This window comes from Microplitis mediator, chromosome 1 (genome assembly GCF_029852145.1).
Source record: "Microplitis mediator isolate UGA2020A chromosome 1, iyMicMedi2.1, whole genome shotgun sequence".
Classification (NCBI taxonomy): domain Eukaryota; kingdom Metazoa; phylum Arthropoda; class Insecta; order Hymenoptera; family Braconidae; genus Microplitis; species Microplitis mediator.
In genome coordinates, this window is record NC_079969.1 from 1270695 (window position 1) to 1298693 (window position 27999).

At 31.5% G+C, this 27999-nt stretch overlaps 8 protein-coding genes across 10 annotated transcripts; 1 reads left to right on the forward strand and 7 right to left on the reverse strand.

The window, feature by feature from the left end:
- Positions 1–48: 48 nt before the first annotated feature.
- LOC130678190 (tubulin alpha-8 chain-like) lies at positions 49–27996 on the forward strand. 3 transcript variants are annotated; one of them, XM_057485258.1, is made up of 5 exons: positions 49–362; positions 436–583; positions 25426–25858; positions 25919–26187; positions 27288–27996. In XM_057485258.1, the coding sequence occupies exons 3-5, from the start codon at positions 25627–25629 to the stop codon at positions 27933–27935; spliced, it is 1149 nt and encodes a 382-aa protein (XP_057341241.1). In that variant the 5' UTR covers positions 49–362; positions 436–583; positions 25426–25626; the 3' UTR covers positions 27936–27996. The 3 variants fall into 3 exon arrangements, with proteins under 3 accessions (XP_057341241.1, XP_057341243.1, XP_057341240.1); XM_057485260.1 differs by lacking the exons at positions 49–362; positions 436–583 and adding an exon at positions 850–1133; XM_057485257.1 differs by lacking the exons at positions 49–362; positions 436–583 and adding an exon at positions 25221–25359.
- On the reverse strand, positions 2376–6477 carry LOC130678186 (myb-like protein X). Its single transcript, XM_057485254.1, has one exon. The coding sequence runs from the start codon at positions 6351–6353 to the stop codon at positions 2445–2447; it is 3909 nt and encodes a 1302-aa protein (XP_057341237.1). The 5' UTR covers positions 6354–6477; the 3' UTR covers positions 2376–2444.
- Positions 6477–7946, reverse strand: LOC130678191 (uncharacterized). Its single transcript, XM_057485261.1, has one exon. The coding sequence runs from the start codon at positions 7929–7931 to the stop codon at positions 6627–6629; it is 1305 nt and encodes a 434-aa protein (XP_057341244.1). The 5' UTR covers positions 7932–7946; the 3' UTR covers positions 6477–6626.
- LOC130678185 (uncharacterized) lies at positions 9295–14470 on the reverse strand. Its single transcript, XM_057485253.1, has one exon. It carries the CDS (start codon positions 14461–14463, stop codon positions 9349–9351), a length of 5115 nt encoding a protein of 1704 aa, XP_057341236.1. The 5' UTR covers positions 14464–14470; the 3' UTR covers positions 9295–9348.
- Positions 14905–15891, reverse strand: LOC130678193 (uncharacterized). The gene has a single exon (XM_057485263.1). The coding sequence runs from the start codon at positions 15755–15757 to the stop codon at positions 14918–14920; it is 840 nt and encodes a 279-aa protein (XP_057341246.1). The 5' UTR covers positions 15758–15891; the 3' UTR covers positions 14905–14917.
- LOC130678192 (uncharacterized) lies at positions 16557–17855 on the reverse strand. Its single transcript, XM_057485262.1, has one exon. The coding sequence runs from the start codon at positions 17843–17845 to the stop codon at positions 16709–16711; it is 1137 nt and encodes a 378-aa protein (XP_057341245.1). The 5' UTR covers positions 17846–17855; the 3' UTR covers positions 16557–16708.
- LOC130678189 (uncharacterized) lies at positions 19174–21055 on the reverse strand. The gene has a single exon (XM_057485256.1). It carries the CDS (start codon positions 20953–20955, stop codon positions 19273–19275), a length of 1683 nt encoding a protein of 560 aa, XP_057341239.1. The 5' UTR covers positions 20956–21055; the 3' UTR covers positions 19174–19272.
- On the reverse strand, positions 20956–24579 carry LOC130677168 (reticulocyte-binding protein homolog 2a-like). The gene is made up of 2 exons (XM_057483851.1): positions 22609–24579; positions 20956–22469 (listed from the first exon to the last, which is right to left on the reverse strand). The coding sequence occupies exons 1-2, from the start codon at positions 24577–24579 to the stop codon at positions 21102–21104; spliced, it is 3339 nt and encodes a 1112-aa protein (XP_057339834.1). The 3' UTR covers positions 20956–21101.
- Positions 27997–27999: the final 3 nt, after the last annotated feature.

The following is a 27999-nucleotide window of genomic DNA, read 5'->3' on the forward strand; positions in this document are numbered from 1 at the left end:
AGATATAGTCGAATGTATTCCGCGTATGCAAATCACTGATACAGTATTATTTAGCCAATCATATCGCGGTAAATGATCGCATACAATAAGACCAACCTCTAGCTGCGCAGATAAAATTCAATTGCTGTAACCCCTACTTGCGCAGAAATTATTTTACCATTCAATGAAAGTTTATGCAACGTACATCAGTAATAGAGACTACTCTCCCTCAGAGCACTTAGTAGTCCACGATTTTGTCAACCAGAGTAATTAAGAAATTTTTAATTTATAATTATACTATTGGTTTCGAGTTTCCATCATATAGACTAAAATATTTTGTTGAATTTTTGCGGGGATATTCAATTTTGCAGACACATTTAATGGTAATTTTATTTTCACTCTCAATCGTAATTATTATTGATATTTTTTTAAATTCATTTATTATTTATATTGCAGATAAATTTTACCATAGATAATTTTTTGTTCCATCATGGGTAGAATTTAATTTTTTTTATTATGATAGCGTTTATTTGTGCTCTGGATTTGTTGATGGAAATTAAAAGTTTATTGAGATCTGTTATACTTTCGAAAATTTCAACACAAGGTATTTATGTTTTATTAATACTTATATATAAATATATATATTTTTTAATAAGTTGAAAGAATGCATTGAAAAAAGTGACAGTGTAATTTACCACTTGATCAAAGTCATTATATATTTATACATGTATGTATATATAAGGTGAATTGTACAACAGACGGCCATATTTCGAGACAGAAAATCCTCAATTGCATCAGGAGATCATGAATGCAAGGAGTGAATTTAATCTCTGGAACATCACTTTTAGTTTGTAATACATGTGTGCCGACGCGCTAATAGTGTCGTCATTGCGCGTGCGCGGTAATTTTGAAATCCCGCAAATCATATAAATTTAAAAAAATAAATTCATCATTTTTTGTGAGTAATTATTATTAATTATTAATTCGTTAAAATCAACCGCTTGATTATGGACTCTATTGTCGGATTCTCAAATTGTTTGATAAATTTATTTAAAATAAGTGAGTTTATGAATAAAAATATCTGTAGCTGCGAAGTAACGTGAGCTGGAGGCAGTGATCTTGTAGACGCATGTGTTCCTGATACACGCGCACATGTGAGTAGGAAAGTAAAATAAATAAAAGTCGAGGTTTAATTAATTTATAATCAGTGAATAGCTCTTTGACAGTCATATTTATCTAATACAATTCAAGATTTTCAATGCCCAAATCCAACCAACTAATCGGACTTTACTTACCGCATTATATTCTATTCCGTAACAACAAAATCTCATAGACTGAAAATGGATTTTTATTTTAAAACTCAATGTTTTTTTTCTTTTTTTTTAATTCAATCAGACTCGTCTGTCCTATACATACATATGTGCAGTATACCTCGAGAATAATGCACTAAATAAATACATTTTTACGTTTTTTTGACTAATGAAAAATTTTAAACTGTCAACTGAAAATCACCCTCGACAATTCTACACGGAGAAAAAAGCATAGTAAAAATTACAATACTATAGAAAAATTTACTAACAGATATGAAAAAATACATTCTGTATTGTAATTATTACTAAATGTTTAGTAAAATTTACTAGTTAGTAATAATTACATAATAAGATATTAAAAATTACTATACGTAATGTATTTTTTGCTAAGACGATTATATTTTTTACTATTTGTATAGTAAATTTTACTATCAAGTACTATTAATAAATACAAATTTAAGAAAGTTAATTTTCTAATACAATATAGGATTTTTTACTATACAAAATATTAAAAATTACTATACGCAATGTATTTTTTGCTAACACGATTATATTTTTTTACTATCTGTATAGTAAATTCTACTATGTATAGATAAAATTAAAAGTTGGTGGGGATAGCATATACAAAGATGTATTACAAGTTCTGAAACTTTTGTTCAAAGGACACTTCGGGCCGTCAGACATTGGAAAGAACTCGCACGCGGGAGATCAGGGTTCGAATCTCGGTTGAATCAAGTGATTTTTTAAAAAACAAAAATCCACACCAACACCAATACAGATGACAGAAATAATAATAATAATAATCAATAATAATAAAAAGTTGAAAAACTATTAAAAATTTAATTTAATTTTTTTCCATTCTAATACAGTAAAATTTACTAAACTGGGATAGTAAAATTTACTAAACGACTTGTAAAATATGCTAATCTGTTTATGAATTTTTCATATAAATCATAAGCGTTTCAAGATTACTATCCAAATTTAGTAATTATTCTCATATTTTTTAGTAAAATTTACTATATTTTTTTCTCCGTGTACGATAACCAAATTTATTTTCTATACAATACATGGCACAACTAAAAAAAAAATTAAATGCATCAATTATTCAATAGTTATAAGACAATATAATTTTCAAGTGTATGTTTATTGACGAGTTTAATTATTTTTCACTTCATTTATTTTTTCAACGATTTCTTTAAAACATCCGTTCAATCCTTCAATAGTTTTAGTACACTCATTAATTTCTTTTTTCTCTTTATTGTACTTTCCCTGGCTATTACGAGCCATTTTATCCTCATAAATTGATTGTAGTTTATCAAGATTATGTTCAAACCACCTAATTTGAATTTCAAATTTCAACACTAGCATATATAAATAATCCAAATGTTTCTTGTATTTATCAGTATTCTTATCAAAATTCTCATTCAGTATAGGAATCAGTGGTATTGGAACCTTCGAACTTATTAATTCTTTCTGTATCTTTAATGATTTCACTTCCATTTCCATTATCAATCGTTTGGCATCACAAGTATCTGTCAATAGTTCATCGAGTAACGGTTTCAATTTTTCTATAAATTCATCGTCTGCTATCATCGCATCCTTTGAACTTTCTAATTTATACCACAAGTTTCTGGATTCTGACTTACAATATCCTTCTCCGCCAGCATCGTCTTCATCTTGTTCATCATCACTTTTCCGTAACTCTTCTCTGTCCTTTATTATCCTATTAATAAAGTTGTCATCGAGCAGATGATCTGAACATTTAAAGTCGCCATAGTTTGCCGCTTGTCTTCGAGAACGCATTGTTGTAACATCTCTAGGTTTAATTTTTCTGGGACCCGCATCAGAACTACCTGTTTCATTGTCTGAATCATCAGGGTCATTTTGCTTTCTCTTTTTATTAGTAGGAATTGTTTTTGGAACACCAGCAATATCAGTTCCAGTATTAGAACTACTAGCGTCCGTGGAACTACTTGTTCCAGCTTTTGAACCAGAAGTATCTTTTGGTTTTGTTACTTTTTTAACAGGAGTAGTTTTTGGAACAACAGTAGTATCAGTTCCAGTACTAGAACTACTAGCTCCATCATTCAAATTACCAGTACCAGTATCAGGAGTAGCAGCAGCATCAGAAATATTAGTAGCAGCATCAGAAATATTAGTAGCAGCATCAGAAATATTAGTAGCAGCATCAGAAATATTACTAGCAGCATCAGAACTAGTACCTGCATTAGAACTAGTACCAGCATCAGAACTAGTACCAGCATCAGAACTAGTACCCGCATTAGAACTAGTACCTGCATTAGAACTAGTACCCGCAATAGAACTAGTACCAGCATTAGAACTAGTACCAGGATCAGAACTAGTACCAGCATTTGAATTAGTATCAATTTTTTTCTTTCCTTTACGGGTGGTCGTTTTCTTTGTTGCTGTTTTACCGGTGGTCGTTTTCTTTTTTGATACTACACTCTTATTTCCTTTTTGTTTGCGTAATCCTTCCTCACGTATCTTGTTATCTTCTTCAGCTTTTATATTTTCCTTAGTTTTGTTTAATTCATCACTGCATTCCGAAATTTTATCATTTATTATTTTATTAAACTCATCAATGCTTTTTAATATTTCATCTTGCGAAAGAAACTGAGATGTCGATTTAGTTGATTCCGGAGACGGGTTACATAATTTATTAGTAATATTTTTTATTAAAAATCCTATATTGAATATATTTAGTTCTAATGATTTTTGGGTTTCCAAATATTCTTGCCCTTTTTCATGTAAATTGTAAATACGATATTTTGGGACACACCACGGATTATCATTTAGATTTATGCGGCGCACGACTTTCGCCAATTTTTTACATAAATCCTTATATCTTTCTGGCAATCTAACGCATAATTTTCTCAGTAATTTCTTATCAACTTCTGTCAAGTTGTAATGTTCATTGATCATATTTACTATGTTCATGTGTTCGGAAATAATGTTCCTATCTAAACAGTGACTTTTCAAGTCTTTGATCGCTTCTTCATATTTTCTTGCTCTAAATTTAAGATTTTTCATTATTTTCTCAAACTTCGTTGGTTGTTTTGCATAATCAGGATCGTTTTGCAGAGTTTTTAAGTATTCACTATCATTGTCCTCTTCATCATTAACCACAACATCATCAACGTCCTTTATTGTCTGTAACTCTTTAGATACTTTTTGAACTATATCATCTGCTTTTTTATAATTCTGCTGGTTCATTATTTTCACATGTTCTACTACCATTTCAAGATTTTGTCCCAGTAAATCGGTAATTAACGAATTTAAGTCATTGTCTTCATCTGGAGATGTTTTTTCAGCGTTTTGCTCGCACTGCATTTTCCAAGTTCTGCCTACTTTCTTCATATAAAATGAAGGATCATTTAAATCCTCATAGGTAGGTGATTTTCGAACTTTTTTTGACAGCTTCTTTTTAATTTTTCGACTTTTAACGCCTTTACCTTTTTTACGACTCCTATTTTCTTCTTCTTCATCTGTTGTTTCATTTTCTTTATCTTTTTCTTCATCTTCTCTATCTGTTTCTTCGTCTTCTTCATCTGTTGTTTCATCTTCTGTATCTTTTTCTTCATCTTCTCTATCTGTTTCTTCGTCTTCTCTATCTGCTGTTTCATCTTCTTTATCTTTTTCTTCATCTTCTCTATTTGTTCCTTCGTCTCCTTTATTTGCTGTTTCATCTTCTTTATCTTTTTCTTCATCTTCTCTATTTGTTCCTTCGTCTCCTTTATCTGCTGTTTCATCTTCTTTATCTTTTTCTTTATCTTCTCGATTTGTTCTTTCGTCTTCTACATCCATTTCTTCGTCTGCTGTATCTGTTTCTTCATCGGATGATTCACTTTGTCGCTGTTTTGACTTGTTTTTATCTTTTTCTTTATCTTCTCTATTTGTTCTTTCGTCTTCTACATCCATTTCTTCGTCTGCTGTATCTGTTTCTTCATCGGATGATTCACTTTGTCGCGGTTTTGACTTGTTTTTATCTTGATCTTTACTTTTCTGAGGTTGAGATACTTTTTTAACTATTTTAGACTTAGTCTTTTTATTAATCACTGATTGTTTACGTTTTGGTCGTGGTTTTGGTTCAATATTCACTGTTCTCACGCGTCTTCTGCTTGCTAAATTTTGATTTAGAATAGCATTCAAATTTACATCTTTATGTCGTCTGCTTAGTGACGATCTTCCATAAATTTGATCTTGATCTTGAGCATTCATTTCCAGAGGTTCATCTTGCGCAGGTGAAATGTTTCCATACACTCTTCTCATTGGTGTTATTTCCATTAATCTTGAACTATTAACAGAATGTCGTAAATCGTGATTCAATTGATCACCTAGTGAAGCAACAAGAGAAGAACGTTTTTTTGATACTGGATCGGATTCGACGATCTCTTTAAATTGATCCAATTCATCGCTAATTGAAACGGCGAAACGTTTACCCGTAGACGTTGTATAAACAAGTGAACGATTAAGAATGTTGCCTTTTAATCCTTCAAAACGTCGTATTCTTTCGTTGTAAGTAATAGCTAACTTGTTGTAATTGTCAATAATACTCTTTATGATTTGATTACGGGCATACATTTCGTGTGGTTCCAAATCATCGTAATTTTTGTTGCGTTTCTTGAAATTATCGTAGGATTGTTTGTAAGTACTCAATTCAATAGCAATGTCCAACGTTTCAGCGTAATCTTGGGTGAATGTATTCATGAAATTATTCAATACATTCATAACACGTTTATAAATTTCATTAGCTTTACGAAATGATGCATAACGTACTTTTTTAATATTTTCATTACTGAAACTATTCGTAGATCTTAAATTTATTGTCGGCTGTGTTTGAGCAGGCGGTTGATTTAACAATATAGTGAGTCGGTTTATGTAGGCATCAAAGGTTTTTTTGAAATCTTGACGAAATACATTGATGTTTTTTTTCAAGTTATCCATAAATATTATCAATGACTCAGAACTTTCGTGGATATCAATCTCAGGTGGTGTTCGATTTCCCTGAGTTGCACTATCATTACTTCTATTTAATTCATTCATTTTTATCGGTTTTTACTCTTCTAATATAAGTATTATTTCTTTAGATTTTTTGTCAATTTACTTGAGTATTTCAGATGAGCTCTGTCTAATATATAAGCAGAATAAAAAAAATTTTTTTATGTAAAATAATATATAATGATGCGCTGGTTTGGATGATTAAAAATTTTGATCAGAAAGCTGGGAATCTGGTTTTGATGATGCAGCTTCCTCGTGATGCTGACGTGGGTGAATCGTCGATGAAGAGGGTTCATAATTTCACTAAGTGCTTGATGTTCAAGGTGAGGGATCCGTTGGCTCTTGGGAAGTTTGTTGAACATCATTATTAAGTTCAACGTTAGGTACAGAAGGATCCATGTGATGTTCTGTGGCGTCATCGAATTCGGTATTTTGTCGAGATGGTTGGTGTTCTTGATTGTCTGGTCCAGGGTCTTCACTATTCTGGGCAATTTGTTGAGTTTGTTCAGAGGCATCATTATCCTGTTCTACTGGAGATTGCAGAATCCAATTGTTATTCTTTAATGGTCTGACAGGCATCAATACAGTTTTGTCAGCAGAATTTTGTAGATCGTCTTTGAATCTGCTGGCAAATTTTGCGTTTATTGCATTGTTAGGTACAGAAGGATCCGTGTGATGTTCTGTGGCGTCATCGAATTCGGTATTTTGTTGAGATGGTTGGTATTCTTGATTGTCTGGTCCAGGGTCTTCACTATTCTGGGCATTTTGTTGAGTTTGTTCAGAGGCATCATTATCCTGTTCTACTGGAGATTGCAGAATCCACTTGTCTTTCTTCAACGGCTTAACAGGCATCAATACAGTTTTGTCAGCAGAATTTTGTAGATCGCCTTTGAATCTGCTGGCAAATGATGCGTATATTGGGCTGCGTTTTTGTGAAATTTCATCGGTCTCAACCAAACGTTTAAACTCTTCTAGATCATTATCTTTTGACAATACGAAATTCTTTCCTGTTGTCGATTCATAGACAAGTATACCGTTACTTAAATTATGTTGCAATGCGATGAAATGGTCGATTCCTGCATTGTACGTAATGACTAACTTATTATGATGTTCAATAATACTGTCAATCTTTTTGTTTATTTGATACAACTGATTAACTTCTAAATCATCTGTACGGTTCTCATATCGCGTAACTAGATTCTTAAATTCTTGTTTTAATGAACTTATCTTGATAGCTATTGAATATAAATTTCTGTAATCTTCTGTAAATGTTGTCATAAAATCGCCTAATGATTTTATTGTTGTGTCATATATTTTCCCAACTTTATGAAATGACGAATATCGAACTTTTCGCCCGAATTCATTTTTGCTCGTTGGTGGTGTCGCGGATTGATTTTCAGACTGTACTGATGATTGATGTTGAATTCGACTTTGGGGATTTTCAATGAACTTTAAATACTGTTCATATGTTTTTTTAAATTCTTTTCGGAACTCCTGAATTTGTTTTTTTATTATTTTCGTAAATGGTATCAACGTCTCAATACTTTCATGAATATCAACTCCGTCAGTTCGTCTTTGATTTTGGCGAGTTTCACTGTCATTATTCTTGCGAGGTTCACTCATATTTTGTATTTATATTATTTTTACTCTTCTAATATAAACATTATTTTTTTGTAAAATTTAATGAATATAAAATTAAACGAAAAAATTAATGTAATATATATATGTGTCATCTATTATAAAGTCATAAAACTATCATGAAAAAATTTTTTTTGTTCTAGAGAAAATCACGATGGTTATGACCAATATAGTTGTTAGTCGTAAGTCTAATAAATAAGAGTTGAAATTCATATGAGTCAATCTATATATATATATATATATATTAGGGTGATCCAAAAAATAACAAATTTTTTTTTTTTTCTTCCAAACAGGTTCAAAAGTTTCATTTAGATAAAAAAAGACGCCTGTGAAAATTAGAGTTCTTAATATTGACATTAAGAGGTTCCTCATCGCACTTTTCTATTTTCCATAAGAATAACATGGGAAAAATTTTTTTTACGTCTTCTGATTTTTATAAGTAGCTAACGATGCGCCATAGGAATAATTGGCAGGCATATTTTTGTAGGGAATTGAATGCTCTACAAAAAAAGATTCTTATCATTTTTTGAGGAATCTATTTGTTCAAAAGTTATTTGAGGTTGAAGACGAATTCATATTAAATTTTGAGATTTTCTACTTTTCCGGCGAAACTATCAGACTTATTACAAAATACCATTGGACCTTTTTTGTAGACAATTTTATTCCCTAAAAGTTATTGCGAATAAAGTTTTTTCGAATTCCGCATTGTTTTCTAGTTATTTTTATTTTAATGTGATGCTCATAAAAAAATAGTCTTCTGATCGATTTTAAGAGCTTGACATTAAAATAAAAATAACTAGAAAGCAATGCGGAATTCGAAAAAACTTTATTAGAAATAACTTTTAGGGAATAAAATTGTCTACAAAAAAGGTCTGACGATATTTTGTAATAAGTCTGATAGTTTCACCGGAAAAGTAGAAAATCTCAAAATTTAATATGAATTCGACTTCAACCTCAAATAACTTTTGAACAAATAGATTCCTCAAAAAATGATAAGAATCTTTTTTTGTAGAGCATTCAATTCCCTACAAAAATATGCCTGCCATTTATTCCTATGACGCATCGTTAGCTACTTATAAAAATCAGAAGACGTAAAAAAAATTTTTCCCATGTTATTCTTATGGGAAATAGAAAAGTGCGATGAGGAACCTCTTAATGTTAATATTAAGAGCTCTAATTTTCACAGGCGTCTTTTTTTATCTAAATGAAACTTTTGAACCTGTTTGGAAGAAAAAAAAAAAAGTTTGTTATTTTTTGGATCACCCTAATATATATATATATATATATATACATTTTTAACTCCGATTCTTACGTACGCAATCAAATTTTCTATTTTGGCACTATGATGCACTTAATTTCGGTAAAAAAATAATATTCTCAATTAGTCAATAGTTACAAAATGTCATTCATCTGAAGACATATATTTTTTAAGTGCTATTTTGTGCGCACTTTGAAGGTTTTTCAATTCTGTTTCACACTTCTTTAATTCTAATTGCTTATCTTGTTTTACAGTAATCGAACTTTTACTTAATTCTGTTTTTAACTCTACAATTTGATAAATTTTACCATTTATATTATCATCAATATCTGTCACCTCATTTCTCAAGTTATTTAATCTTAAATTGCGTTCATCTTCTAATAATTTTAATTCTTTCTTAAGTGTTTTTATTTTATTTCTTATCTTAATGATATTTTCTTTTTCCGTCTTAAGTTTAACGAATTTTAAAGCAGCAGCGTTCTTGTTCATACATCGAAGAGCTTCGATTAATTGCCATTTTTCATCATTTGTTATTTTACTGGCGCCCAATTTCAATTTAACTACATCATCATATATTTGATTTCGCATATAGTTATAGTAATAATAACTAATTTCGGACAATATTAGTTTATTTTGTAAATATTTAAGTTGAGCTTCCTTTCTTTTATTATTATCATATGTTTCATATAATTCTACCGTTAATGACGAATTTAGTCTGACAGCTGAATCTTTTTGTATTTTTATTTCGTGGTTCATTACATCAGTAAATATTTTTTCACATAATGATTTTATTGTTCTAATTTTCGTGTCTTTAATTGCCAATAAATAAATGTGTTTTTTAAGAAATTGGACGAAATTTTCATTAACCCAAAGTAATTCTTTAACCTCCTTTTTAGGATTTACTTTAATATTACCTTTCTTTGCTTCTGCTGCGAGCTTTTGTACCAATAATTTGATATCCTTTTCTGTTTTCATCCATTTTGCTAACTGTTCGCGAGTTGTTTCTGCTAGTGTCTCTGATTTTTTTGAACCACTGTTCGATTCTTCGCTAGTGTTATCAATAGAGAATTTACTTTCCCCTTTTGTCGATGATCTAGTCTTCATTTGTAATCTTCCAGACACATGTTGATCATCAGATGATTTACTCTGGTCAGATTTGGAGATTTTAGTGGTTGCTTCTTCGCTATCGATTGACAATTTTCTTTTCATTTTCGCTGGTGGTTTAGTCACGACTTCAGGCTGCGCAGTGATATCTTGTTTTTGTTCAGAATCTGAGCTTACAGTGGTTTGTTCATCAGATTGTCTATCTGATTCAGTGACAGAATCGGATTCCATTTGGTTGGTCACTAAATTAGGTGGTGACACGACTGTCACATTTTGTTCAGATGTTTCTTCAAATGATTGTCCCTGATTATCATTTGGTTCTTCATTTATCGTTGATCTATTAATCTTTTCCGTAATTCTAACCGATAGTCTTGCATTCTTTTTCATCTGTTTTTCTACTTCTTGACGTTTTCCTTCAAGTTCCTGTATTTCTATCTCTAAATCCTTATAATTACTACCTTGATTTCCCATCATTGCGATTTTGTCATAACTTCTTTGAACTTCATCCAGTTCATTAGAATAATGGTTCTGGATTTTCACGATTCCCTTAAGTACTTCCATAAGGAACTCAAAATCAGATTCTGTTAACTCATCTTTATCTAAAGTATTCTCAATTTTTTTAATCGAATAATAATCCTCCTCAGGGTCGGTTTTTTGTGAGTCATTGCTTTTATCGATATTTGTAGATTCTTGTATTGTAGTTATATCTTCATCGGAGTCATCAGTTAGATTAATAACTTGCTCTGATAATTTCGATTCTCCTTTTACCTCCGATTTGTTAATTTTTTCCGTAATTCTAACCGATTGTCCTTCATTAATTGCTTTCTTCCTTTCCAGCTCTTGACGTTTTTCTTCAAGTTTTTGTATTTCTATCTCTAATTCCTTATAATTACTACCTTGCTTTTCCTTCATTGCGATTTTGTCATAACTTCTTTGAACTTCATCCAGTTGATTAGAATAGTAGTTCTGGGATTGCTCGATTTTCTGAAGTAATTTCTTAAGGAACTCGATATCAGATTCTGTTATCTCATCTTTTCCTAGAATATTTCTAAGTTTTTGAGCCGAAGAATCCTCCGTAGTGTCGGTTTTTCGTGAGTCATTGCTTTCATTGATATTTGTAGATTCTTGTATTGTAGTTATATTTTTATTGGAGTCATCAGTTAGATCAATGACTTGCTCTGATTTCGATTCTTCATTTACCTCCGATTTATTAATTTTTTCAGTTATATCAAGCACTATTTTTCCAATATATTTTATCTTCCGTTTAAGGTCAGAACCTCTTTTTTCAAGTTTCTGTATTTCCATCTCTAAGCTCTCACGATTGCTACCTTCAATTCCCTTCATTATGATTTTGTCGTCACAAAGACTTTGAACCTCACGCAGTTGATAAGAATCGCGGCTGTGTATTTCCTTGAAAATCGAAAGGAATCTCTTGAGATGATTAATTTCAGATTTTGTTATGACATCTTTACCTAAAATAACTTCAACGTTTTTAGGTAAATTCACTTCCTCGACAGTGTCGGTTTCTCGCGAGTCATTACTTTTATCTATATTTGTAGATTCTTGTATTGTAATTAAATCTTCATCGGAGTCTTCAGTTGGATCAACAATTTCCTCTGATAATTGAGATTCTTCTTTTTGATTTGGCTCATTATTATTTTGTTGGACTTTCAAATTAGAATTTTCATTGATAATTAGAGGTTCGCGGGACGATTGGACAATATCCATAGACTGATTAGAAAGCTCATCAAAAGATTGTTCACTTTCAGATTCCAGCTTCGATTTTTTATTGCTGGGTTCCTCATTCGGGTCAGTCTGTTCGGAATTCTCGGACTGTGGTAATTTTTGTTGATCATGGTCTAGACTGATGTTCTCATCAATGGGTGGATCTGGATTTATATTCGACTCATTGACATCTAAATTACGGACCGGTGTCGGCTGTGGGCTTTTAGCTGCTTCGATATCTGAGTGTGACTTAGCGCTGCGATCAATCGGGGGCGGTATCTTTCCGCTTCTTGATGGGGCGTCGTGATCTTGGTTAGGTAAATTTCTGCTCACTGGTACGATTGTTATGTCCGTTCGGGCTAGAAGATCCTTAATCGTTGGATAAGCAGATTCTTGGTCGACACTTGCAACAGGTTGAGTCTTCAAATTTTCAGATGGTAATGGATTCGCGGCATCGCCTTCTGTTTTCGAATGAAATTCAGTACTCGATATAGGCTGTGTCACTGATTTCGAGGCTGGCGTTGGTAGTTTTGAACTGCGTCTCAAATTTCGATAGCGTTTATATCGAGATACTGGCGCTTGAGTTGGTTGCACTAAAGATATTGAGAGTTCTGGATTATGAATAAGATTTAGAACAGCTTGAGATTTAGAAGCAGAGGGTTTAGCAGGCTTCCTAATTCGATTGCGGGTTTTCAAAGGTGGATGCATTGAAACCATTGATACTGGTGAAGTTTGTTCATTATCTTTAATAGCCCGTGTCTCTATCCTAGGATACTGATGTTCTTTTTCGATATTTGGACTCGAGCTTGACATTTGTTGCAGTGGTTCATAATTTGACCGAGTGCTTGGCGTTGAAAGTGATAAGTCGATTGGCTCGTGATGAGTTTGTTGAACATTAGTGATATGTTGAACGTTACGTACATGATCTCGGTAATTCTCAGTGGCTTCATCGAATTCGGTACTTTGTTGGGATGGCTGGCGGACTTGATCAGATGGACTAGGTTCATCATGACTCTGGAAATGCGGGCTAGGTTGTTGATCCAAGTAAACTTCAGAAGCTTCATTGAATTCGGTACTTTGTGGGGATGACTGGTGTATTTGATTAGATGGCGGCGTACTTGATGTTGAAGGTGAGGTACCCATTGGCTCTTGGTAAGTTTGTTGAACATCACTACTAAGTTCAGCGTTAGGTACAGAAGTATCCATGAGATGTTCCGTGGGGTCATCGAATTCGGTATTTTGTTGAGATGGTTGGTATTCTTGATTGTCTGGTCCATGGTCTTCACTATTCTGGGCATGATGTTGAGTTTGTTCGGAGGCATCATTATCCTGTTCTACTGCAGATTGCAGAGTCCAATTGTTATTCTTCAATGGTCTGACAGGCATCAATACAGTTTTGTCAGCAGAATTTTGTAGATCGTCTTTGAATCTGCTGGCAAATGTTGCGTTTATTGCATTGTTAGGTACAGAAGGATCCGTGTGATGTTCTGTAGCGTCATTGAATTCGGTATTTTGTTGAGATGGTTGGTATTCTTGATTGTCTGGTCCAGGGTCTTCACTATTCTGGGCATTTCGTTGAGTTTGTTCAGAGGCATCATTATCCTGTTCTACTGGAGATGGCAGAATCCACTTGTTTTTCTTCAACGGCTTAACAGGCATCAATACAGTTTTGTCAGCAGAATTTTGTAGATCGTCTTTGAATCTGCTGGCAAATGATGCGTATATTGGGCTGCGTTTTTGTGAAATTTCATCGGTTTCAACCAAACGTTTAAACTCTTCTAGATCATCATCTTTTGACAATACGAAATTCTTTCCTGTTGTCGATTCATAGACAAGTATACCGTTACTTAAATTATGTTGCAATGCGATGAAATGGTCGATTTCTGCATTGTACGTAATGACTAACTTATTATGATGTTCAATAATACTGTCAATCTTTTTGTTTATTTGATACAACTGATTAACTTCTAAATCATCTGTACGGTTCTCATATCGCGTAACTAGATTATTAAATTCTTGTTTTAATGAACTTATCTTGATAGCTATTGAATATAAATTTCTGGAATCTTCTGTAAATGTTGTCATAAAATCGCCCAATGATTTTATTGTTGTGTCATATATTTTCCCAACTTTATGAAATGACGAATATTGAACTTTTCGCCCGAATTCATTTTTGCTCTCTGGTGGTGTCGCGGATTGATTTTCAGACTGTACTGATGATTGCTGTTGAATTCGACTTTGGGGAATTTTAATGAACTTTAAATACTGTTCATATGTTTCTTTAAATTCTTTTCGGAACTCCTGAATTTGTTCTTTTATTATTTTCGTAAATGGTATCAACGTCTCAATACTTTCATGAATATCAACTCCGTCAGCTCGTCTTCGATTTTGACGAGTTTCACTGTCATTATCCTTGCGAGGTTCACTCATATTTTGTATTTATATTATTTTTACTCTTCTAATATAAACGTTACTTTTTAATAATATTTGAATGCAATAAATTTACATCAATTCTTATCTATAATAAAGTAAAACTAAAAGAAAAATTTCTTTTAATTACGATTCGTCCTCAATATTAATTAATAAATTTTTAATAGATTTTGATAGATTTTCTATAGAATTTCTTAGACAGCGTTTTTTCTCGACAGTAACGTCTGGGGTGTAATGAACAGTTCTAGGTTGTAATCTAGATCTTTTAAACGATCAATTGTTATATTACGTAAGTGATTCAAATAATTGCACTCCTACACTATTGATCCACAGATTTAATCTTTCCTTTGCTCATCTGTGGATCTTTATCTTTACTTTCTTATCTCTCTTTTCCTTCTATTTCCTGCTGTTCTACTCCTCGAAATTTACGGTAGTCGAAGTTGGTCGTGATTTATTATTCGACTCTATTCTCAGTTGCTGCATCGCTACTAGCTTCGCGTCTTGCCGATCTTCGTTCATCGTTCAAATCATCGGCGCTAGATGGCGCTGGTTGTTGATTCGAAGCGTCACCTAATGGCGTCAATGGAGTTATTGGTAATATATTACTGGCTTCAATTAATCGAGGAATATCACTGCGTAATGTAAGATTAAAGTTATTGTAAATATCACGTAATTTACTTCCAATACCATCAGTTCCAATTAAACGTTTTAATTGACTTAATTTATCGTCGATTTTCAACACAAATTTTTTTCCCGATATCGATGTATACAATAAAATATTTCTCTGCAAATAATGCATTAGTATATCCCAAAAGTTTATTACTTGCTGGTTATAAAAATCGGATAAAGTGTTGTATCGATTATTTATAATATCGATTTGATTTTTGAAATTATACAATTGATTACTATCTAAATTACCAACAGACGTAATGTTTTCTCTAATTAAATTATAATATTTATATTCCAATGTTCCTATTTCAATTGCTGCGTCCAACACGTCGGCGTAATCTTTCACAAATACTTTCATAAAATTGTAAAATTTTTTATTTACTTTTTTATATATTTCATCTACTTCATCAAATGATTTAAATTTATCATCCTCTTGACTTTGTTCTAGTTTCATAAGATAATTGTAGTATAAAATTTTAAATTGCCGACGTATAGATTTAAGTTGTTCTTTCAGAGAATCCATAAAGAAGACGAATGAATCAACCTTCTCGAAAACGTTCACTTTTTCGGGTTCTTCATCGAGATGTTGATTTAAATTTCCGTTATCTGAAAATGATTCACTCATTTCTTTTTTTTTAGTATTCTAATATAAGAGTATGTTCTTTTTAATTTATTTTTACAAAACAATGTTTTGTTCACGCTATTGTTAATTTGTGGCTTACTAATATATAACACAATTACACAAAAAAATTGCATTATTGGTTAATGACTCGATAACCTATATGACGATCTTGTGTATTGTAACCCCAACACCCAACAAGAGATTGGACTTCGGGTGTCGTCGGTTTTTACTCCCACTGGATGTTTTACGTGTTGAGTGTTCTCCCACTTTTATGTGCGCATGCGCAGTTCATAAATGTTCGGTAGTGGAGACAGTTTCCGAGGTCTATTCTCTTACTGGGACCACAATACATTTCACCGTAACCTGCAGAATTTGGATTCGCCAGGAAATAGACATTGTGACAGATAATTTATGCACTCACATGAACGCACACACTGTAAAAAATGTGCATGCGGAGTGAATGGGAGTTTTTTTTAGCGGAGTGATCTCGGAGTGATGCGGATTTTATTTCACTTCGAATTTACTCCGGTCTGGAGTTTTAACATTTAAATTAATTTATATTAAACTGTTAAACAGCGTGTGTGTGCGAGTGCGAGTGTCTGTGTGTGCGCATGTCTGTGGATGTGTGTGCGTGCGAGTGTGCAAATGTGTGCGTGTGTGTGTGCGTTTAAGCGAATGTGTTCGTGTGGGTTTTCGGGTGTGTGCGAATATGTGCGTGTGTGTGTGTGTGTGTGTGTGCGTATCGGTTGATCAGTACTGTAATACGCGAATTTTTATTTCGATTTTACTTAGTGGAGTTATTTTTTATTAATAATATTTTCAAAACTCCCTCCGGAGTGAATTTCACTCCGAGGGGAGTAAATAATTAAAAATTCATTCACTCCACATTCACTCCGCGAATTTTTTACAGTGCAGTTTTTAAAAATTTAAGTAATAAATTAATAACTCATTTCATTAATTATCTCTAATGCCTAATTTTTGTTTTATTTTTTTCGACAATTGCCGCTGATAGTCCAACATTTTAGAAGTCGCTTTTTTCCTTTCATCTAATCGTAATCTAAGTTGCCGAAACTTAACGTTTTTTGATTTTTCAGTGAACATACGTTTCATTTTATTTTTAACATTTATTAATTCATTTTCCATTGATTTAATTATATATTTCGAAGATGACAGTTTATTTTTCAATAATTCTATCTCTTCATCTGTTAATTTCCCACTTTTATTTAAAATATTATTTAATTTGTCTAGATCATTTAAAGATTTACCGTCACTAGCTTTTCTTTTTGATTCATTTTCATTTATTGTTTCCTTCTCGAAATTACGTTTTTCACCAGTTGCTTTAATATTTTGATTATCATCATTATTTTTATCATTAAAATTTATTTCATTATTTAATGGACTTATAGGAAGTAATATTAATCCATTAGCTAATTGCTTAAGACGATCTTCAAATTTTCTGGTATACTCATTACTTATTTCAGAATAATTATTACTTGAACTTAATTCCATATGATAATTAAAGTCAGCCAATTCACTATTCAGAGACAAAGTCAATTTTTTTCCCGACTTCGGTGACGTGTAAATGAGCGTACCCTTCATTAAACCATTTTTCAAAATGTCTAATTGCGCATTACGTGATTGAAAAGTAACCACTAAATCATTATGCTCTTGTACCATATGATTTAATTTTTTATTTAATTTATACATTTCAGATACGTTTAGATAATTAGCATTATATTTATATTCATCAGATAATACATCATATTTTTTTTTCAATTCATTTATTTTAAGCGCCAAATTCAAAATATCCGCATAATCGTACAAAAATGCTGACATAAAATTTTCTAGTGTTTTCGACACATGTTCATATATTTTAGTAACTTTATTAAAAGACTTGAAGACTGGAATGTTCTTCTGAGAAACCGTTGAATTTTTATCGTCATTTGTGTTCTTGAAAGCATCTAAATATTTTTCATATGCACGATCGAATTTTTTGTGGAAATTGTCTATAGTTGTTTGTAATTCTGTTAGAAAAGATGTAATCGACTGGGCAGTGTTGTAGTTAATGTCATTTTTAAGTGAATCATTCATTTTTGAAGTGTTTTCTACTGTTCTAATATAAGTTAAGTTAAAATATTTTTTTTTTTAATTAACTATTTCACATTTTCTCTAGTAGGGGAGGGTGGGGCAGAGCGGCCCCCCTAAGCCAATTATTATTTTTTGTGGCTTTCAACCATAAGATCACTTTACTTTTGTCCTATTTCGAAAAAATTTATGGACATTTTGCCAAATTTCTGAAAAATTTTTTTTTTTTTTGTGGGGCAGAGCGGCCCCCCTTCAAAAAGTGATAAAAAAAATTTTTTTTTTCGTTTTTTTTTTTTTTTAAATTGTTTTCATCATTAAGAATGTATTTCTTTCTCTTGACAACTATTGTTGGTTTTATATTACTCGAAAAAAATTTTTTAAAGCGTAAAAAATCGTTCACTCTCGATTACCTTAATTACTAATTGTTATTTAATAAAAAAAAAAATCAATTCTATAATTGTACTTTATTTCAAAAATTTATCAACTAAAAAAAAAAATTTAATTTTTATAAATTTTTAGTCACCAAATTTGCCTCTTACATAGGAACTTTTCCCTTAATGTTATGGGAACCATCCCTATAATATCATTAAATTTTTTTTTTTCACAATAGTGTAGAAATTTCCCAAAATTTGAATTTTCTTGAATGTTTTGTGCTGACAAAAAATTCTTGTTAAAAATTTTAATGTTTTTTTGCCAAATACAATTTTTTTTTTCAATGTTTAAATTTTTGTTTTTATGTTTAATAATATTTATGTGTATTGTAGAAGTGATTACCACATTTCTTTAAATTAATTTTTTCATGATAATATGGGAACCATTCCCATAATATTATAGGAATGGTTCCTATAATAGTATGGGAACTATTCCCATAATATTATGGGAATAGTTCCCATACTATTATAGGAACCATTCCCATAAATTATAGGAATGATTCCCATAATATTATAGAAAGTATTCCTATAAATTATAGGAACCATTCCCATAATTATAGGAACCATTCCTATAATTATAGGAAACATTCCTATAGTGTTATGGGTATCATTCCCATAATTATAGGAACTATTCCTATAATTATGGGAAACATTCCTATAATTATAGGAACCGCTCCCATAATTTATGGTCGTAATTCCTATGATGGTATAGAAAAAAATTTCACAAAATTATGGGAACCGCTGCCATAATTTTCTTTCCGTGCATATTCTCTCTGTGCTTTTTGAGGATGATTTAATGCGGTCGACAGATGTCGTTTTCGTCACGCACCCTGCCAATACTGCAACCTACTAATAGTAATAGATAATACCAGCAGAACAATTTAATTGGTCAATAAAAAAAATTAATTACAAATTTTTCCAATAATTTTCTCATGTTTTATTCTTTTCATCTGCTGATAAATTACCAAATGTTGAATGTTCTCATACTAATAAAAATTTTTTTTAACTATTCTTCTCTAAATATCTCGAATAGTATGCAGTACGTAGATTAACTTCAAGTTCTATCAGCCTATCCAACTCTTTCTTTTTAAAAACCCGTCGGAGTTTCCAAATTTGTCTCTCATTAGGAGAAACAATATTTTTACGTATGTCAAATAATATCATTGAAATATCAATTTTTGTATTAACTATACTACTGTGTACTTTATTAAGATGGTCTTTATGTTTATATCTCAAAGATTCATGTTCATTACTTTTAAAAAGTATATTTTCAGTTAAAGCTTTTTCTATTTTTCTCAGTAATTGTCCTTCCATAAAACTAACTATTTTATATTCGCATATTTCTGATTTCAATGACTCTATTTCGTCAATTTTATGTACTCCATCCTTTATAACACGCTCGTCATATAAATTACCGATAAGATAATATATGTAATAGTAATTCAATTCATGAATAATAACTTTTTTTCGTAAATATTTATATTGTTCTTCAATTTCTTCAGGATCAGTGGGTTCCAAATTCAAAATATCTAATAATTCGACATCATTTCTACTTTCCACGAATTTCCTTTCCATTTCAATCACATCATAAAATATTTTATTGATCACTTGAATTTTGTCTGATGAATTATTCGTGATTGGCAGTAAATACGAATAATAATCAATAAAGTCATTGAAACCTTCACGATTGACAAAATCATTGAAACTTATATCCACCCAATTTCGCCAAAGTTCTTTTCCTTTTGCCAATGAGTTATTAATCTCATCGTTTGAGAAGTAATCGAAATTGATAACATTCTGTGACTTTAAATTATCTGCTGTGATTGACATAATCGATGTAAATAATTTTGTCATTTTTAATTTTTTCAATGCCGGTGGGTCGTCATCGCTTGGACGTTTACGCTTCGAATCACGCGAATCAACTTGTCGTGGTGGTCCAGTAGATTGTTGGTCCTCCGTATTATCGTTTTCAGTTGAATCGATTATTTTCAGAGATTTTATTGGATGCAGCAAATTTTCGTCACCAATTGACTTGAGTTGACGGGCAGATTTAGTGATAAACAGGCTGTTTATTTTACCGCGCAATGATGATGAATCATCTAATTCAAGAAGATCACGAAATTCTTCGAGTTCGCTTTTAATTAAAAGCCGGAATTGATTACCATTAAATGACGTATAGACAATCATTCGATCTTGTAAGTTACGCTGCAATGATTGGAAAACCATCATTTTGCTATGGTATTCATTAGCTAATTCATTGAAATTTTTTATTATGTTTTTCATGTTCTTGATTGATTGTTCTAATTGCGATAAATCGTTTCTTTTGTTATCAATTATTTGTTGTTGTATTTTAAAGAATTTTTTATTTGCTGTTGTTAGCTTATTTGCTACTAATAGTATGTCTGCATAGTCTGTCATAAGTAATGCGATGAATTTCTTTAACGCCGAGATTATTTTGCTGTAAATACCGTCGGCTTTACGGAATGACGAATATGAAATCGATAATTTCATTTGATTTTTTTCAACTGATGTTAAATATTCATTATAGACGTTTTCAAATTCTTTACGAAATTTATCTATTTCAGATTTTACTGAATCTACAAATCGCATTAATGACTTGATACTTTTATCAATACTATCTTGACGTATTTCGAAATTTATATTTATTGTTTCGCGACGACCCATTTTTAATTTTTACTTTGTTACTATATAAAGACTAATTTTTTTAGAAGTATGTTCTTTCGTCTTACTAATATATGAGTTTAATTTTTTAAAATATATATTTATTTGTCATACTAATAAAAGCGTTAGTTTTTTTACAATATAATAGTCTATAGTGCGGTGAAGAGATCAATGTTAGGATTTTGAGACAATACGTTTGGGGTTGGAAGTGAGGGATCCGTTGGCTCTTGGGATGTTTGTTGAACATCACTATTAAGTTCAACGTTAGGTACAGAAGGATCCATGTGATGTTCCGTGGGGTCATCGAATTCGGTATTTTGTCGAGATGGTTGGTGTTCTTGATTGTCTGGTCCAGGGTCTTCACTATTCTGGGCATTTTGTTGAGTTTGTTCAGAGGCATCGTTATCCTGTTCTACTGGAGATTGCAGAATCCAATTGTTATTCTTTAATGGTCTGACAGGCATCAATACAGTTTTGTCAGCAGAATTTTGTAGATCGTCTTTGAATCTGCTGGCAAATGTTGCGTTTATTGCATTGTTAGGTACAGAAGGATCCGTGTGATGTTCTGTGGCGTCATCGAATTCGGTATTTTGTCGAGATGGTTGGTGTTCTTGATTGTCTGGTCCAGGGTCTTCACTATTCTGGGCATTTTGTTGAGTTTGTTCAGAGTCATCATTATCCTGTTCTACTGGAGATCGCAATATCCACTTGTCTTTCTTCAACGGCTTAACAGGCATCAATACAGTTTTGTCAGCAGAATTTTGTAGATCGCCTTTGAATCTGCTGGCAAATGATGCGTATATTGGGCTGCGTTTTTGTGAAATTTCATCGGTCTCAACCAAACGTTTAAACTCTTCTAGATCATCATCTTTTGACAATACGAAATTCTTTCCTGTTGTCGATTCATAGACAAGTATACCGTTACTTAAATTATGTTGCAATGCGATGAAATGCTCGATTTCTGCATTGTACGTAATGACTAACTTATTATGATGTTCAATAATACTGTCAATCTTTTTGTTTATTTGATACAACTGATTAACTTCTAAATCATCTGTACGGTTCTCATATCGCGTAACTAGATTATTAAATTCTTGTTTTAATGAACTTATCTTGATAGCTATTGAATATAAATTTCTGTAATCTTCTGTAAATGTTGTCATAAAATCGCCTAATGATTTTATTGTTGTGTCATATATTTTCCCAACTTTATGAAATGACGAATATTGAACTTTTCGCCCGAATTCATTTTTGCTCGTTGGTGGTGTCGCGGATTGATTTTCAGACTGTACTGATGATTGATGTTGAATTCGACTTTGGGGATTTTCAATAAACTTTAAATACTGTTCATATGTTTTTTTAAATTCTTTTCGGAACCCCTGAATTTGTTCTTTTATTATTTTCGTAAATGGTATCAACGTCTCAATACTTTCATGAATATCAACTCCGTTAGTTCGTCTTCGATTTCGATGAGTTTCACTGTCATTATTCGTGCGAGGTTCACTCATATTTTGTATTTACATTATTTTTACTCTCCTAATATCAACATTACTTTTTAGTCCTATCTTTCTAAATATTGAAACATTTAATAAAAAATAATTCCCAATATTAAATCTCAATCTTCAACATAATTTATCCTATTATACTTTATCGTACGTACATCAAATACCGCGAATAATAATTTAGTCGTTCTGTTCCATAATATTTGCCATATTGTTCCAATTCACTATCCAATTGTTTTAATGATCTCTTAAGAGCTACTACATTAAACACATTTTTTTCCTCGGAAAGTTGGTAAAGTGCCTCTAAAATTTTATACTTTGTATTAACAAAATTTTTGAACGCATCATTTATTTTCTGCCTGTACGTTTTCCTGTTCGCTTCTTCTTCATTTTCTTTCTCATCAGTAAAATCTTCTTCTATCTCATCGATTTTAGTTTTCACTTTATCCATAACTTTTTCCAACATGAACAGAATGACAATAAATTTATCAATTTCTGTTTTATCAAACGATTCGACTTCCTGTTTAACTTTAGTCATCTCTTCTAGGTTTCCCAACTCTGAATTGTAATACAAAATTAAGACTTTATCGACCTCCTTATTTGTAGAATAAAATACAAAATAATAAATTACTTCGAAAATCAGTAACTTTTCATACAAATAATCAATTGAATTAATATCAAGTGAATTCAAATTTTCATCTTTATTTTTTATTAATTCTTTTTCCCGTCTCTTCATATCATTATATATATTTTTCAACTGTGATTGTTTATTAAGATCATTGGAAATTGGTAATAAATATGGCTGCTGTCTTATAAACTCATCGAAACCTTCTAAATTTATAAGGAATTGAATATTTTGATTAACGGAACCTAACCAATCCTTAGCTTTTTCGATTAATCGATTAATGTCTTCGTCAGATTCAATGTCTCCCAATATTCCAGCGGTTTTTACTTCAGTATCCGTTGCTGATAATGCCAACGCGGGTAATTCGGTCACTTGATTGCTTTTCTTAATTTTGTTTGATTCATTAATCGAATTTTCTATTTTAAGTGAACGTTTTCCTAAAATACTTGGGTCCTTCATTTCGACTTCTTCGGAGTCGGTTTTGAAGTCCGATTTAATCAATTTTTTATTTTTTTGAATTTTTTCCAATTCATTAATCAAATGATCTCTTTCACGTAAACGTTTTTCTAAAATTATTGGGTCCTTTATGTCGACATTTTTGGAGTCGGTTTTGAAGTCCGATTTGATAAATTTTTTATTTTTTTGAATTTTTTCCAATTCATTAATCAAATGATCTCTTTCACGTGAACGTTTTCCTAAAATACTTGGGTCCTTCATGTCAAAATCTTCGAATTCCGGTTTAGCTACGGGTTTTTTTATCGGAAATTTAATGTCAGGTCGAACTTTTTCGAAGTAAGTATCATTTAATGAGGACACTGGATTCAAAACGGGTTTACTTAACCTCTTAAGTCGTTCACCGAAATTATATATATAATTATTATTAATTTTATTACGTCTATTAGAAATTTTATCGAACTCCAAAATACTTTTCAAATCATCGCTATCTATGTTCAATGAAATAACGAATCTTTTTCCCCTGAATGATTTGTAAATAATAATTAAATTTTTCAAATTGTCTTGCAATGAACGAAAATTAGAAATTTTTTTGTTCAAATCGATAACTAATTTTTCATATTTGTGAGCTGTAGATTCTAATTTATCTATCAAATGATAATATTTCCGTGAATCTTTACCTATATTATCTTTTTCAATTAATAAATTGATATACTGATTACGTAATAAACTTATTTCGCTTAGTGACGTCACGACGTCGAGGTAATCGTTCGAAAATACTTTCAAGAAGTTATCTAATAATTTTATTATTCTGTGATAATGCCCGTCAGCTTTCATAAATGATGAATAGGGGACAGTTAATTTATTGTCATCAGTTTCGAGAACTTTAACGTACGTCCGATAGGTTTTTATTAATTCATTACGGAAATTTCTTACAAGATATCTTAACTTAGACAGAAATGATATTAATGACTCTGTACTCTCATTGGTATCGATATTTTCATCTGAATAATTTTTTTTGGCATCCACTTTTAATTTTTCCGCCATTTTTATGCTTCTCTAATATAAGCTCAACTTTTTTTTAAATTATTCATTTCAAATAAATTACTACTGCTCTTGGAGAGAAAATTTTCTAAAATAACGTCTTGAAATTGTGGTAAATTTATCGTGATCACCTCAAACTAGGCGATTGGTTATTCAGAACATTCTTATTGGTTAATGAAGTGCGCGCGCATCTCGTGGAAAGCGCGCGCTATTTGAATTTAGATTAATAATAAATTACAATTTTTTTTTGTGTGAGTAAATAAAAGATGATTATGACAGTTGAATTAGTGACGAAATTCCCTGTAATTTGAGTACCCACATCAATATATTTTAATAAAGTGATTGTTAACCTCCAACTCGCGGTTAATTCGCGACCGCGGAAAGGCAACAAATGAATTTATTTAAATATACTGTTGTTGGTACTCATTTTACAGGAAATTTTCTCTACTTGAAGAAAATAAATTTCCTTTTTCAAAAAAAGATTTTTTTTTTTTTTTATTTAAAAAATTTTATTTATAGACATGTGAATATTTATAAAATGATAAGTTAAATGTTTTGTAACGAATTCCATTCCATAATTCAAATAGATATTATATATTTTTTTAAAAATATGACTATCAAAAGTATGAAAAAATTAATATGCAGCTAAATTAACAATTGAAAAATCACAATATGTCATAACTTCAAAATTAACTGTGAGAAATATTTCATTTAATTTTAAATAAAAGAGAAAATTAATAAATAATAAAAAAAAAATTATAAATTTATAAAATGATGGGAAAAGTATAATATTAATATTTAATTACACAAAATTATTAATTGCAATACTTATGGCAATAAATTTTTCAGAGAGAATGTATATCAATAAACGTTGGACAGGCAGGTGTACAAATAGGCACAAAATGTTGGGAACTATATTGTCTGGAGCATAAAATAAAACAAGATGGCGAAATAAATTTAGACAGAAAAAATTCATGTCTTGACGATGTCGATAGTATCGACACATTTTTTGCTCACACAACGCAAGACAAATATGTGCCACGTGCGATAATGTGCGATTTAGAGCCAACGGTTATTGACGAATTTCGAAATTCCGAGTATCAAAAATTGTTTCATCCCGATCAATTAATCTGCGGTAAAGAAGACGCCGCTAATAATTTTGCGCGAGGCTACTATACCGTTGGTGAAAAACTACTAAATACAGTCACGGAAAAAATTCGAATACTCGCTGAGAATTGCAATGGATTAATGGGATTTCTGATTTGTCATTCTATCGGCGGAGGTTTTTTATTGGTTAATTAAAATCATTTTTTCATGATTTATTAATTGATATTTTTTGCAGGAACTGGGTCAGGTTTTACTTCATTATTAATAGAACATCTTTGCCAGACGTTTCCTAAGAAAAGTAAATTGGAATTCGTTATTTATCCATCGCCGAATATGAGTACTGCAGTAGTCGAACCTTACAACGCAATACTTTCGACGCATTTGTCGTTAAATGAAAATTTATGTGCTTTTATGTTTGATAACGAAGCGCTCTATGAAGTTTGCAGACAGAAACTAGATCTAGATCGACCTAAATATTCTAATTTGAATCGGTTAATCAGTCAGGTATAGTTTTTTTTCAATTATAGTATTATATGTTAGGGTTTTAATTAAAAATTTTGATGATTTCAATCATTAATGGGTTTTATTAATGAACGCTACTGATGATTAACGACGTCTACTGATAATTAACAAACGCTAGTGATGACTAATAAATCCTATCCATGATTAACGTACTGTCGTGATGATTAACGAACGTTACTGATGATTAACAAACGCTACCGATGACTAATGAATCCCATTAATGATTAACGCACGGTTTTGATGATTAACGAATGCTATATATGTCAAAAAACCCCATAAATAATGAACCCTTTTGATGATTAATGAATTCGACTGATGGTTAACGACGTCTACTGATGACTAATGAATCCCATTAATGATTAACGCACGGTTCTAATGATTAATGAATGCTATTTATGTCAAAAAAACCCCATAAATAATGAACCCTTTTGATGATTAATGAATTCGGCTGATGATTAACGAACGTTACTGATGATTAAAAAACGCTACTGATGACTAATGAATCCCATTAATGATTAACGCACGGTTCTGATGATCAATGAATACTATTTATGTAAAAAAAACCCATAATTAATGAACCCTATTGATGATTAATGAATGCGACTGATGATTAACGAACGTTACTGATGATTAACAAACGCTACTGATGACTAATGAATCCCATTAATGATTATCGCACAGTTCTAATGATTAATAAGTGCTATTTATGTCAAAAACCCCATAATTAATGAACCCTATTGATGATTAATGAATTCGACTGATGATTAACGAACGTTACTGATGACTAACAAACGCTACTGATGATTGTTAGAAAATCTCATGATTAATAAACACTACCGATGATTAAGAACGTTAATGATATCAAAAAATTCGATGATTAATGAACGCAACCGATGATTAACGAACGTTACCGATGATCGCCGAAAGCTTTCCGATGATTAACGGAAGACTTTCGATGATCACCGAGCTACTTATGATTACTGCGACTTGTTTCCGAATATAGTCGATCGTACCCGATGATTACCGAGCTTAAAAATTTGATTCGCTACCCAAGTAAAATAATGAAAAATAATTTTTTGTAGGTCGTGTCATCGATAACAGCGAGTTTAAGATTCGAAGGATCATTAAACGTCGACTTGTCAGAATTTCAAACAAATCTAGTGCCATTTCCTCGTATACATTTTCCATTATGCGCTTATTCTCCCGTAGCCAGTGCTGCCAAAGTTGATCACAACACAATGACTATTTCCGAATTAACATCCGAATGTTTCGATACTTCAAATTCACTAGTTAAATGTAATTTACAACATGGAAAATATATGGCATGCTGTCTATTGTATCGAGGTGACATTGTGCCAAAAGATGTCAATTACGCAATTGCCTGTATTAAACAAAAACGTACGATACAGTTCGTCGATTGGTGTCCGACTGGTTTCAAAGTTGGTATCAATTATCAAGCGCCAACTGCAGTAGCCAATGGTGACATGGCGTCAGTTAATCGTGCCGTTGCGATGCTGAGCAATACGACGGCCATAAGTGAAGTCTGGAGTCGCTTGAATCGCCGATTTAATTTGATGTATCGAAAAGGCGCATTTCTGCATTGGTACCAAAGCGAAGGAATGGAAATGATGGAATTTTCCGAAGCGCGGGATGATTTGGCGGCACTGGAGCTTGACTACAAAGAAATAACTTGTGATTTAAATTGTCAGGATGTGGATAATGAATTTTAATAGAAATTTTTTTGTAATTTTGGAGTTTTTTATTTGCTCGGAAATATTTTTATAATTTTTTTGT

Excerpts from the sequence above, each read along its gene's own strand:
- LOC130678186 (XM_057485254.1), bottom strand. The coding sequence starts at position 6,353 with ATGAATGAATTAAATAGAAGTAATGATAGTGCAACTCAGGGAAATCGA.
- LOC130678191 (XM_057485261.1), bottom strand. The coding sequence starts at position 7,931 with ATGAGTGAACCTCGCAAGAATAATGACAGTGAAACTCGCCAAAATCAA.
- LOC130678185 (XM_057485253.1), bottom strand. The coding sequence starts at position 14,463 with ATGAGTGAACCTCGCAAGGATAATGACAGTGAAACTCGTCAAAATCGA.
- LOC130678193 (XM_057485263.1), bottom strand. The coding sequence starts at position 15,757 with ATGAGTGAATCATTTTCAGATAACGGAAATTTAAATCAACATCTCGAT.
- LOC130678192 (XM_057485262.1), bottom strand. The coding sequence starts at position 17,845 with ATGAATGATTCACTTAAAAATGACATTAACTACAACACTGCCCAGTCG.
- LOC130678189 (XM_057485256.1), bottom strand. The coding sequence starts at position 20,955 with ATGGGTCGTCGCGAAACAATAAATATAAATTTCGAAATACGTCAAGAT.
- LOC130677168 (XM_057483851.1), bottom strand. The coding sequence starts at position 24,579 with ATGGCGGAAAAATTAAAAGTGGATGCCAAAAAAAATTATTCAGATGAA. Across the intron at positions 22,470-22,608 it reads ATTCGCGGTATTTGATGTAC|ATACAAAATATGAGTGAACC; the intron begins GTACGATAAAGT and ends AAAATAATGTAA.
- LOC130678190 (XM_057485257.1), top strand. Across the intron at positions 25,859-25,918 it reads TTGTCATTCTATCGGCGGAG|GAACTGGGTCAGGTTTTACT; the intron begins GTTTTTTATTGG and ends TATTTTTTGCAG. Across the intron at positions 26,188-27,287 it reads TGAATCGGTTAATCAGTCAG|GTCGTGTCATCGATAACAGC; the intron begins GTATAGTTTTTT and ends AATTTTTTGTAG.